Genomic DNA, 13,639 nt, shown 5'->3' with positions numbered 1-13,639 from the left:
TTGGAAACTGCAGCTTGCTGGGAATCACATAGCACTATGTGGTTTTCCTGCAGCTGTGATTTTAGAATGAATGGAGTGCTGTGGCCGCATGGAAACTGCAATAGTGTGAACCTAGCCTTAGTGTCCTATCTCAGTGACAGCTATTTAACCCCTTAACGCCCGCCGCGCGACTATTTACGTCCGCAAAATGGCACGGACAGGCAGATGGGCGTATATATACGTCCTTGCCTTCTAGCGGGTGGGGGGTCCGATCGGGACCCCCTCCGCTGCGTGCGGATTCCCTCGGGGAGCGATCCGGGACGACGGCGCGGCTATTCGTTTATAGCCGCTCCGTCACGATCGCTCCCCGGAGCTGAAGAACGGGGAGAGCCGTATGTAAACACGGCTTCCCCGTGCTTCACTGTGGCGGCGTATCGATCGAGTGATCCTTTTTATAAGGGAGACTCGATCGATGACGTCAGTCCTACAGCCACACCCCCCTACAGTTGTAAACACACACTAGGTGAACCCTAACTCCTACAGTGCCCCCTTTGGTTAACTCCCAAACTGCAACTGTCATTTTCACAATAAACAATGCAATTTAAATGCATTTTTTGCTGTGAAAATGACAATGGTCCCAAAAATGTGTAAAAATTGTCCGAAGTGTCCGCCATAATGTCGCAGTCACGAAAAAAATCGCTGATCGCCGCCAATAGTAGTAAAAAAAAAAAAATTAATAAAAATGCAATAAAACTATCCCCTATTTTGTAAACGCTATAAACCAACCAATCGATAAACGCTTATTACGATTTTTTTTACCAAAAATAGGTAGAAGAATACGTATCGGCCTAAACTGAGGAAATTTTTTTTTTTAGATATGTTTTTGGGGGATATTTATTACAGCAAAAAGTAAAAAATATTGAATTTTTTTCAAAATTGTCGCTCTATTTTTGTTTAAAGCGCAAAAAATAAAAACCACAGAGGTGATCAAATACCACCAAAAGAAAGCTCTATTTGTGGGGAAAAAAGGACGCCAATTTTGTTTGGGAGCCACGTCGCACGACCGCGCAATTGTCTGTTAAAGCGACGCAGTGCCGAATTGCAAAACCTGGCCTGGGCATTTAGCTGCAAAATGGTCCGGGGCTTAAGTGGTTAATATAGGACAATATGTACAATAGGACATAAAAAATATTTTCCATTTCAATCTACAGACAATATAATTTTCTAAAGCTACCAAACATTTATTTGGTTCTCTACAGTGCAACACTAAGAGGTTTAATTATAAATGTTTTCACAGACAATTCAAACAACTTGCACCTATAATTCACAATTTGAATCTAATTCGGAAAAAATTCATCTTGGGTGGACGTTGTGTTAAAAAAAAATGGACTTCTAAATGTACAGAAGGTCCAAGACACTGGCATGCTTCCCCTCATCCCAACACTCAGATTGATCAGCTGATCTTAACACTTGCACCTTCTTTCTTCCTCTAGTCCAGGGATCCTCAAACTACGGCCCTCCAGCTGTTGCGGAACTACACATCCCATGAGGCATTGTAAACTTCTGACATTCACAGACATGACGGGAATTGTGGTTCCTGAACAACTGGAGGCCCATAGTTTGAAGATCCTTGCTCTAGTCTGAGGACCTTAGGGGCATGGCCTGCCGACAGACAACCCAACAGCAAAATAAAGGAGCACACAGACCAGACTGACAATGCTGCTGCCTGAAATGCTGTGGCTTGGCACTCATTTTTTAACAGGACGTTCTGGTGTTGGCAGGATCTCCATGTAAGGAACTTTGGAAAAGATTCACAAAATATGATTTGCCTGTCAAATTTTTTTATAGTAAGGCATAATGCCAAACATGCTAGAAAATTATTATAGGCTTACCTGTAGGTAAAAAAAATCACAAAAGTGGGGTATACAACGGCTTTAACAAGTCACATATTAACTGGACTAGGACCTTTCCGAAAGGCATTCTAATATGCCAGAATTGTTACTCTTTTTAACATGTAACTTTTTAAGCAAAAACAAATGTCACCAAGCACTGCAAAAATATGACACTTATATTAATAAAAAAAAAAAAACATAAAAAAAAATTAATCCATACAAATTGATTTCCGCTCATTAAACAGTTCTTTCAGTTCATAAAAAAAAAAACAAGGTAAAGTCCATTTCTTTTCTCTAAAACTCAAAGTTTCCAAACTGTACAGTGTGGTTGTTTGGCTTCGGCTGTGGTTTGTATCCAATGCGGTCATGGATAGTTTGCTCTCTCGTTTTAGAGTCATCACTGAGTGACACTGCAGCATCTTCCTCACTGGCAGACAAATCCACCTCTTCTCGCTGTTTTTTACGGCTCTACAAGAAAAAAAAAAAAAAAGACAGTTCAGGTCGGAACCCCTGTACTAACAATCCAATTTTAGTACAGAGATCTATCCCTGCTGTTCTATTGTGTTCTGACAGGGGGCGACAAGTCAGTGTTTCTTCACTAAGGTTGAACCCTAGGCTTCTGCAGTGATCTACTTGTCAGTCACAGGCAGCTGACTGGTAGATCGAATCCCCTCGGCTGACTCACGCACAGCTACACAAGCAAGCAGTTCTCCTTGAGTAACTGTGCAGCTCTGCTCCCCTCCCAGGTGCTTGTATGTGACATCACCCAGGATGGACGGGAAGAGAGAATTAGAGGAGGGAACAGTGCAGCAGGAAAGAACTCATCACAGTTGCTTCCCTGCTTAGTTCTGCAAATGAAATGACTGCTGTCCTGTGCTCATGTAAGTTACCCTGATCCCATGTAAGGTGCCCTGATCTCATGCAAGGTGTTCTGATCCCATATGCCCTGACCCCATGTAAGATGCTCTGCTTCCATGTGCCCTGACCCCATGTAATGTGCTCTGATCCCATATGCCCTGACCCCATGTAAGGTGCTCTGATCCCAGGTGCCCTGATCCTATGTAATGTGCCCAGCTGAGTGACCCATAATAAGCCTTGCTCCCAAGTAATATGCCCATTTTCCCATGTAATGTGCACTGCTGCCACCCATGTAGTATGCCCTCCTGACCCCCTCTGCTTTGCCCTGCTGCCTCCCTGTACACTGCTTATCTCAACTTTCACCCAGAATTGACCATTCGTGCAGAAAAAGGCAAAACACAAGTTTTACAATAAACAGGTACGATTTAATATTGTTTCTATTATTTAATGCTATTTCAAAAAATGATTGTTGTTCTATCAACAGCTCGCTGATCACACCAACGTTGTAGAGTTGTACATGTGAACATTACCTCCAGGGTTCTCTGAGGTCTCAAACTTTTTACCAAGGGTTCCTCTGAGGTAAAAAGGTTGAGAAACACTGGCTTAAGTGGTTAAAGGAAACTTCAACAGCTGCTATGGCTGACCTCTCCTGACAATGTTCGGTGCCTGGCTGTCCATGCTGCAGAAAATAAGGGGTTCCCTGCTAAAGCAAAACCTGTTCAACTACTTCCTGTTTTGCTTGTTGGGTTCTGATGTAAAGAATGAATTATAATTATTTGTAAGAAAAATAATGACCACTCCCCCATGTGGTTTTCTCACCTCCAGTTCTTTACGGATACTTTCAAATTCCTCAATATCATCAAGTTTCAGTTCCAGGCGTGTGGGCTTCCTGCGCAGCATCTTGCAATCTGTATTGAATAGAGATGTCAATGTTTATTCATCATGCAACAGGGCAAAAGGCTATACAGTATGAAATCATAAGACAAACACATCAGTCACAGGATGGGGAGCCCAAACTGATATCCACCAATAAAAAAAAAACAAAAAAACTGTCATGTGATGAGAAACAACAAAACAACAAGACCACAGACTGTGTAGAATGTGGTCTAAGGCTCCATTCACACTAATGCTTTTTTTTGGTGCATTTTGCAGAAATGCAGGGAAATTTTTTAACATGGTTTCCTATGGAACATGTTCACATCAATGCTTTTTTGTGCCTCTGCGTTTTTGGAAAGGGTCAGGGACTTTTTTTCCAGCAAAAAGCAGCGTATTGCATGCAATAGAATTCAATGGACCTTCATAAAGGGGCTGCAACCATAACACTGCCTATGGAAACTATCACCAAACAGCTCACAATCTAAAAGACAAGGCATAGACACAAAAGGCAACATACATAAGTTGTAGATAATGGCACTATACGATTCTATGCAGAGTTCTTCTCCTCACAGCTGACAGCTGTCTTAAAAAAAAAAAAAAAAAGGCTGCCAAGTTTAGAAGGAGAAACATTGTAACACTTTTAGAACAAAGGAATGAACTTCGGTCTGTAAATGAGATCAGTTTAACCACTGACTACCAGAAGTTTTTTCACCTTAATGCATAGGATGCATTAAGGTGAAAAAACACGAGGGTTTACAACTCCTTTAAAGACTAAGACCCCTTTCACACTGAAGCATTTTTACAGCATTTTAGCGTTAAAAATAGCGCTATTAAAACGCTCATTAAATGCTTTCCATGATTCTCAATGGACCCTTTTACACTGAGTCCTGTACGCAGCATCTTTGGAGCAGCTTTTGGACGCTGAAAAAAACGCTCCAAAAACGCCCCTCTCCATTGAAATGAATTTAAAGTGCTGTAAAAACACCTTACCCTTTCACACTGAGGCACTGCAAAAACGCCCTAAAACGTTAGGCAGGGATTGACAAATTTGCTTGGAATCTAGGAGCCAGCTAAAAAAGTTAGGAGCCAGAAAACGCACCCCGTCCCGACGAGCTTGCGCGCAGAAGCGAACACATACGTGAGCAGCGCCCGCATATGTAAACTGTGTTCAAACCACACATGTCAGGTATCGCCGCGATTGGTAGAGTGAGAGCAATAATTCTAGCTCCTCTGTAACTCAAAACATGCAACCTGTAGATTTTTTTTAAACGTCGCCTATAGAGATTTTAAAGGGTAAAAGTTTGTTGGCATTCCACGAACGGAAGCAATTTTGAAGCGTGACATGTTGGGTATGAATTTACTCGGCGTAACATTATCTTTCATAATATTCAAAAAAATGGGGATAACTTCACTGTTGTCTTATTTTTTTTTTAAAAAAGTAAAAAAAAAAATCCAAAAAAGTGCGCTTGTAAGACCGCTGCGCAAATACGGCGTGACAGAAAGTATTGCAACGATCGCTATTTTATTCTCTAGGGTGTTAGGATAAAAAATATATATAATGTTTGGGGGTTCTAATTAGAGGGAAGAAGATGGCAGTGAAAAATTACATTAGAATTGCTGTTTAACTTGTAATGCTTAACTTGTAATACCAACGGCCACCACCAGATGGCGCCAACTTACACATCTGGTGGTAATAACTTGTAATACCAACGGCTCACCACCAGATGGCGCCAGCTCACAAAAAAATAAAAAATTTGCCCCCCTTCCAAGCCAAGTCGCCAGGACCCTATTTCTAGTCACCATGGCGACCTGGCGACCGGGATTTGTTGAGCCCTGACGTTAGGGTCTTAGCAGGGCTTTACCAGCACATTGGGATTGCAGATGAGGCTTTGCTCGAATAAAGCTCGAAAAAAGCTTGAAAAACGCTCGAAAGAACGCCCCATTGTGAAAGGGGCCTAAACCTATTTCTGACACTTGTTGTTTACAAGTTAAAAATCTGTATTTTTTTATAGAAATTTTATTAGAACCCCCCCAAACATTATACTTTTTTAGTAGAGACCCTAGAGAATAAAATGATGGTTGTTTCAATATTTTATGTCACACTGTCTGCAAAGACAGGTTTTGAAGGTACACTGATGTTATTAGGGGCACCACACAGGACAATATTGGAGGCACTCGAGGCTGGCTCGTTTATTTATAAGGGTCCAACTATAAAACTAATCCTTAAAGTATGGCAAACAACAAAAACACTGATGGGCTATAAGGGAATAACAACGTTTGCCCCTCTCTGGTGCAACCAGAACTTAAGGGAACTAAAAGACATTGAGAGATGCAAGGAATGGGAGAGACAAGGGATAAATTGCTTGAATCAATTGTACGATGGAGAACATATGAAATCCTTTGCAGATTTGCGACAGGAATTCAACATAGCAAATAAAACATTTTACAGATACCTCCAGATCCGGCACGGCATCCAAGCCCAGTTTGGGTCACAACCCATTGTATGGTCCTCGGCTCCCACCCTCTCGAAAATAACCTCTTCAAAAACAACGAAAGGCCTGATCTCTGAACTGTATTCCAGAATAGGAGTAAAACAATAAGTAGGCAGGCCCATTAGAGCAGGATGGGGTGGGAGAAAGACTTGGGTCAATGACCACGGAACAGTGGAGTGCGATCTTGAGGAGGGGGGTTACTGGTCTCGATCTCTCCGGCTCAGAAAGTATCACACTTGTTCCTCTTGCATAGAGTATACCTATACCCCCAGGAGAATGTTCACCTTGGGTGGAGAAGTACTGACGATGTCCAAGGTGCAGAGCGACAGGCAGTCTCATCCACATGATGTGGAAATGCCCCAAGCTATTTAGATACTGGAGGAGGTAATAGACACAATAAATAAAACTTTCATAACGAATCTGGAAGCTGAAATCTAAGACATGCCTACTAGTAGTATTGAGGGAGAAACAGAGTGCCTGCTGGTACGGTGGTGGTGATGCCTCTTCCAGGCAAGGAAGTTAATTGCGTGGAGGTGGCAGGCCCAGACTCCACCTACTGTTAAATCTTGCGGTTGAACCATTAATACAATGATCTGGAGCGAGAGAGTGACACTCACTAGACAGGGCAACTATGGAAAATATGTGAGGATGTGGAAACCTTGGCTAGACATAATGGGATGTCCTATATAATGATATATACTTTAACCAGCTATCTGACACCCCTATATGGGGGAGGATTTATTTAATGAAAACAAACTAACCTTAAAGCGGGGGTTCACCTATGAACGGAAATTTTTTTTTTTTTTTCTACTACCATAAAATCAGGCATTGTAGCGCGAGCTACAGTATGCCTGTCCCGATTTTTTTACCCCCCGTACTCACCTTGTAATCGTTCATCGAAGATACCGGGGAATGGGCGTGCCTATGGAGACGGAGGATGATGACGGCCGGCTCTGGCGCGTCACGCTTCTCCGGAAATAGCCGAAATAGGCTTGGCTCTTCACGGCGCCTGCGCATAGCCTGTGCGCCGGCGCCGTGAAGAGCGAGACCTACTCCGGCTGTCTTCGGCGGAGAGTGACGTGCCAGAGCGGCCGTCAATCATCCTCCTCTCCATAGGCACGCCCATTCCCTGCGGGAGCCGAAATCTACGATGTCCTGATTACAAGGTGAGTCCGGGGTTAAAAAAATCGGGACAGGCATACTGTAGCTCGCGCTACATATGCCTGCTCTCGATGGTAAAATCATGTGGGTGAGGGTGAACTACCGCTTTAAGAAACTAGTCCATGGTGTGATGGGAGGGTGGAGGGGTGGGAGAGGGGTGGTGGGGGGAGGGCGGACATAAGGGAAGATAACTTTGGAGTTTAAATGGGCTTTTCCACTCAATCACAATGATACGGAGATGCAGGGGGGGGGGGGGGAATGTATGCTTGCGTATGTAGTGTGCTAACTCCATGCAAATTGGTGTACCACTTTTTGTATTTTGTGTATGCAAACAACAATAAAAATGTTATAAATGAAGATAGAATTAAAGTGAACCTGTCAGTGCCTGTACAAGTCTGCTGAAGGCAGGAGAGAAGCATGCCACCCCCTGAACACACTGGGGTTGATTTACTAAAACTGGAGGGTGCAAAATCTGGTGCACTGCTACATTAATAGCCAATCAGCTGGGACTTGTAGTACGCCTGTATAGAGAAGGAGAGCACACTGGGACTTGTAGTACCCCTGCATACAGAAGGAGAGCACACTGGGACTTGTAGTACCCCTGCATACAGAAGGAGGGCACACTGGGACTTGTAGTACCCCTGCATACACAAGGACGGGCAACACTGGGACTTGTAGCACCCCTGCATACTAAAGGAGGGCACACTGGAAGTTGTAGCACCCCTGCATACACAAGGAGGGCACACTGGAAGTTTGTAGCACCCCTGCATACACAAGGAGGGCACACTGGGACTTGTAGTACCCCTGCATACACAAGGAGGGCACACTGGGACTTGTAGTACCCCTGTATACAGGAAAGAACACTGGGACTTGTAGTACCCCTGTATACAGGAAAGAACACTGGGACTTGTAGTACCCCTGCATACTAAAGGAGGGCACACTGGAAGTTGTAGCACACCTGCATACACAAGGAGGGCACACTGAAGTTGTAGCACCCCTGCATACACAAGGAGGGCACACTGGGACTTGTAGTTTCACCCTGCATACACAAGGAGGGCACACTGGGACTTGTAGTACCCCTGTATACAGGAAAGAACACTGGGACTTGTAGTACCCCTGTATACACAAGGAAGGCACACTGGGAGTTGTAGTACCCCTGCATAACAGAAGGAGTGGACACTGGGACTTGTAGTACCCTGCATAACAAGGAGGGCACACTGGGACTTGTAGTGTCCCTGTATACAGGAGAGCACAACTGGGACTTGTAGTACCCCTGCTACAGAAGGAGGGCACACTGGGACTTGTAGTACCCCTGCATCACAAGGAGGCACACTGGGACTTGTAGTACCCCTGATACTAAAGGAGGGCACACTGGAAGTTGTAGCCACCCCTGCATACACAAGGAGGGCACACTGGGACTTGTAGTACCCCCTGTATACAGAAAGAACACTGGGACTTGTAGTACCCCCTGTATACACAAGGAAAGGCACACTGGAGTTGTAGTTACCCTGCATACAGAAGGAGTGGACACTGGGACTTGTATACCCCTGCATACACAAGGAGGGCACACTGGGACTTGTAGTACCCCTGCATACAGAAGGAGTGCACACTGGGACTTGTAGTACCCCTGTAACAGGAGAGCACACTGGGATTTGTAGTACCCCTGCATACAGAAGGAGGGCACACTGGGACTTGTAGTACCCCTGTATACACAAGGAGTGCACACTGGGACTTGTAGTACCCCTGCATACAGAAGGAGTGCACACTGGGACTTGTAGTACCCCTGCATACAGAGGAGTGCACACTGGGACTTGTAGTACCCCTGTATACACAAGGAGTGCACACTGGGACTTGTATTACCCCTGCATACAGAAGGATGGCACACTGGGACTTGTAGTACCCCTGTAAACAGGAGAGCACACTGGATTTGTAGTACCCCTGCATACAGAAGGAGGGCACACTGGACTTGTCGTACCCCTGCATACACAAGGAGTGCACACTGGGACTGTAGTACCCCTGCATACACAAGGAGTAGCACACTGGGGACTTGTAGTACCCCTGCATACACAAGGAGTGCACACTGGGACTTGTAGTACCCTGCATACACAAGGAGTGCACACTGGGACCTTGTAGTACCCCTGCATACACAAGGAGTGCACACTGGGACTTGCTAGTACCCCTGCATACACAAGGAGTGCACACTGGGACTTGTAGTACCCCTGCATACACAAGGAGGGCACACTGGGACTTGTATTACCCCCTGCATACAGAAGGAGTGCCACACTGGGACTTGTAGTACCCCTGTAAACAGGAGAGCACACTGGGATTTGTAGTACCCCTGCATACAGAAGGAGGGCACACTGGATTTGTAGTACCCCTGCATACAGAAAGGGAGGGCACACTGAGACTTGTAGCACCCCGTGTATACAGGAGGGCACACTGAGACTTGTAGTACCCCTGTATACAGGAGAGCACACTGGGACTTGTAGTACCCCTGCATACAGAAGGAGGGCACACTGGGATTTGTAGTAGCCTGTATAGAGAAGGAGAGCACACTGGACTTGTAGTACCCCTGCATACACAAGGAGTGCACACTGGGACTTGTATACCCCTGCATACACAAGGAGTGCACACACGGGACTTGTAGACCCCTGCATACACAAGGAGTGCACACTGGACTTGTAGTACCCCTGCATACACAAGGAGGGCACACTGGGACTTGTAGTACCCCCTGCATACACAAGGAGGGCACACTGGACTTGTAAGTACCCTGCATACACAAGGAGGGCACATTGTGGACTTGTAGTACCCCTGCATACACAAGGAGGGCACATTGTGACTTGTAGTACCCCTGCATACAGAAGGAGTGCACACTGGGACTTGTAGTACCCCTGCATACACAATGGAGGGCACATTGTGACTTGTAGTACCCCTGCATACAGAAGGAGTGCACACTGGGACTTGTAGTACCCCTGCATACACAAGGAGGGCACATGTGACTTGTAGTACCCCCTGCATACAGAAGGAGTGCACACTGGACTTGTAGTACCCCTGCATACACAAGGGAGGGCCCACTGGACTTGTAGTACCCCTGCATACAGAAGGAGGGCACACTGGGACTTGTAGTACCCCTGCATACACCAGGAGGGCACACTGGGACTTGTAGTACCCCTGCATACAGAAGGAGTGCACACTGGGCTTGTAGTACCCCTGCATACAGAAGGAGTGCACACTGGGGACCTTGTAGTACCCCTGCATACAGAAGGAGTGCACACTGGGACTTGTGGTACCCCTGTAAACAGGAGAGCACACTGGGACTTGTAGTACCCCTACATACAGAAGGAGGGCACACTGGGACTTGTAGTACCCCTGCATACACAAGGAGGGCACACTGGGACTTGTAGTACCCCCTGCATACACAAGGAGTGCACACTGGGACTTGTTATTACCCTGCATACAGAGGAGTGCACACTGGGACTTGTAGTACCCCTGTTAAACAGGAGAGCACACTGGATTTGTAGTACCCCTGCACTACAGAAGGAGGGCACACTGGATTTGTAGTACCCCTGCATACAGAAGGAGGGCACACTGAGACTTGTAGCACCCCGTGTATACAGGAGGGCACACTGAGACTTGTAGTACCCCTGTATACAGGAGAGCACACTGGGACTTGTAGTACCCTGCATACAGAAGGAGGGCACACTGGGATTTGTAGTACGCCTGTATAGAGAAGGAGAGCACACTGGGACTTGTAGTACCCCTGCATACACAAGGAGTGCACACTGGGACTTGTAGTACCCCTGCATACACAAGGAGTGCACACTGGGACTTGTAGTACCCCCTGCATACACAAGGAGTGCACACTGGGACTTGTAGTACCCCTGCATACACAAGGAGGGCACACTGGGACTTGTTAGTACCCCTGCATACACAAGGAGGGCACATTGTGACTTGTAGTACCCCTGCATACACAAGGAGGGCACATTGTGACTTGTAGTACCCCTGCATACAGAAGGAGTGCACACTGGGACTTGTAGTACCCCTGCATACACAAGGAGGGCACATTGTGACTTGTAGTACCCCTGCATACGAAGGAGTGCACACTGGGACTTGTAGTACCCCTGCATACAGAAGAGGGCACACTGGGACTTGTAGTACCCTGCAGACACAAGGAGGGCACACTGGGACTTGTAGTACCCCTGCATACAGAAGGAGTGCACACTGGGACTTGTAGTACCCCTGCATACAGAGGAGTGCACACTGGACTTGTAGTACCCTGCATACAGAAGGAGTGCACACTGGGGACTTGTGGCTACCCCTGTAAACAGGAGAGCACACTGGGACTTGTAGTACCCCTACATACAGAAGGAGGGCACACTGGGGACTTGTAGTACCCCTGCATACACACAGGAGGGCACACTGGGACTTGTAGTACCACCTGCATACACAAGGAGGGCACACTGGACTTGTAGTACCCCTGCATACACAAGGAGGGCACACTGGGACTTGTAGTACCCCTGCATACACAAGGAGGGCACACTGGGACTTGTAGTACCCCTGTAAACAGGAGAGCACACTGGCGACTTGTAGTACCCCTACATACAGAAGGAGGGCACACTGGGACTTGTAGTACCCCTGCATACACAAGGAGGGCACACTGGGACTTGTAGTACCCCTGCATTACAAAAGGAGGGCACACTGGGACTTGTAGTACCCCTGCATACACAAGGAGGGCACACTGGGACTGTAGTACCCCTGTCTACAGGAGAGCACACCCGGGACTTGAAGTACCCCTGTATACAGAGTGTAGGCCCTGTATGTAGAAGGAAATGTTGGACTTGTAGTGCCCCTATCACAAGCAACTTCCACTCACCGAATCACTTCCTCCGCCTTCTGCTCCCAGCGTGCACTGTGCCAGGGAAACCGTCACTTCCGGTCTGGAGGCGGAAGCAGCGTGTGTACAGCGTCCGGGAGTTTCTGAGGGGAGGCCGAGCAGAGTGAGTATCAGTCGGTGTCACCATCCTTCCTGTGTACAGACCCGTATGTAGTCCCCTCTGTAAGAGAACCTGTCACCAGAGGATGGGAGATCATCCGGCCTGTACACACCACATCATTATTGTATGCTTGGGGTACTGAGACATGTGTGACTCTGTCTGTATAATGTACAGTGTATGGGGGAGGAAGACCTCCTGTCTTATTAGTGTACAGTGTATGGTGAGGATGACCCCTGTCTTTATAATGTACAGGGCTTTGCGTCCTCTCAGTACTGGGGTAATCTGGACAAACTGTAACATAATACAAGCAGAGGACGCACAGCCTTGTGCATCATCCTCGAGGGACTTGACCTTTTTCTTTAGAACCCCTCAGAATGCATTAGGCCTTTAGACCATGGGTCTTCAAACTACGGCCCTCCAGGTGTTCAGGAACTACAATTCCCATCATGCCTGGTCATGTCTGTGAATGTCAGTGTGTTACAATGCCCATGGGATGTGTAGTTTACAACAGCTGGAGGCCGTAGTTTGAGGGATCCCTGCTTTAGACCAATAATTTCTCTGGCTCAATGTGTGCCCAACTATGTGTAATGCAGGACTCAACAAATACTAGGTCGCCATGGCGACTAAATAATGCGGCCTGGTCTGTTGTCAGCCCCAGTGGCTAGCATGGGAGGGGGCGCAGCCAGAACGCGGTGTCACGTGTGGTTTCTGATGCTGGGGGTGGTGAGGGACAGAGCTGTGAGGGCAGGACTGTGAAGGGTTAGGGCAGATGCGGGGCTGTAGGAGGAGCTGAGCTGATGGGGCAGAGTGGAGCCCCTGACAGTATGTGTCACCTGTGCAGCTCTCTCCACCCTCCCGCTGGTCTAGATCGAGCTGTCCAGGAAAGACTCCCTGGAGCAGGAACTGGCAGCTCTGAATGGGCTCATCGATGGGCCCCAAGCCGGATACCACCTTGCATGGGATCCCCCCCCCCGGCACTCTGGTTCCCCTACTGGACAGGCTCCAATTGCAGCTCTGAGTCGGGTCTGGTCCGCAAAGAGCCCGCTAGTCGATGGACAGCCAGTGTGGCTGCCTCGTCAGTGCCCCATCAGTACAGCCTCACCAGTGCCATCTATCAGTGCTGCTTATCCGTGCAGTTTTTTCTTCTTCTTCAAAATGTTCTGTGTTTTTTTTTTTTTTATGTACTTAGCTGTTCCCCCCCAGTGGTGGTAAAAATACCACCAGAAAAAAAGCCCTATCTGTCTTAACAAAATTATAAACATTTCATTTGGGTACAGTATTGCATGAACACATAATTGTCATTGAAGTGCCACAGCACTGGAAGCTGAATATTGGCTGGGCAGGAAGTGGGGGAAAGTAGGCCAAAAGGTTAAATAAAAAAACTGTC

At 47.0% G+C, this 13,639-nt stretch overlaps 2 protein-coding genes across 3 annotated transcripts in view; one reads left to right on the top strand and one right to left on the bottom strand.

Annotated features, from left to right (window-relative positions):
* Nucleotides 1–1,196: 1,196 nt before the first annotated feature.
* Nucleotides 1,197–12,239, bottom strand: CDC26 (cell division cycle 26). Of its 2 annotated transcripts, XM_040324326.1 has the most exons (4): nucleotides 12,132–12,239; nucleotides 4,123–4,188; nucleotides 3,549–3,637; nucleotides 1,197–2,339 (listed from the first exon to the last, which is right to left on the bottom strand). In XM_040324326.1, exons 3-4 carry the CDS (start codon nucleotides 3,627–3,629, stop codon nucleotides 2,166–2,168), a joined length of 255 nt encoding a protein of 84 aa, XP_040180260.1. In that variant the 5' UTR covers nucleotides 3,630–3,637; nucleotides 4,123–4,188; nucleotides 12,132–12,239; the 3' UTR covers nucleotides 1,197–2,165. The 2 variants fall into 2 exon arrangements, with proteins under 2 accessions (XP_040180260.1, XP_040180259.1); XM_040324325.1 differs by lacking the exon at nucleotides 4,123–4,188 and having other exon boundaries at nucleotides 12,132–12,236.
* Nucleotides 12,150–13,639, top strand: part of PRPF4 (pre-mRNA processing factor 4) — a 42,894-nt gene continuing 41,404 nt past the window's right edge. Inside the window, exon 1 of the mRNA XM_040324324.1 lies at nucleotides 12,150–12,255. The gene's annotated coding sequence lies outside the window, so the exon portion shown is untranslated. The remainder of the gene's footprint in view (nucleotides 12,256–13,639) is intronic.

This window comes from Rana temporaria, chromosome 9 (genome assembly GCF_905171775.1).
Source record: "Rana temporaria chromosome 9, aRanTem1.1, whole genome shotgun sequence".
NCBI classification, from domain to species: Eukaryota; Metazoa; Chordata; class Amphibia; order Anura; family Ranidae; genus Rana; species Rana temporaria.
The sequence above is the reverse complement of the archived record's forward strand: the minus strand, read 5'-3'. Positions and strand labels throughout refer to the sequence as shown.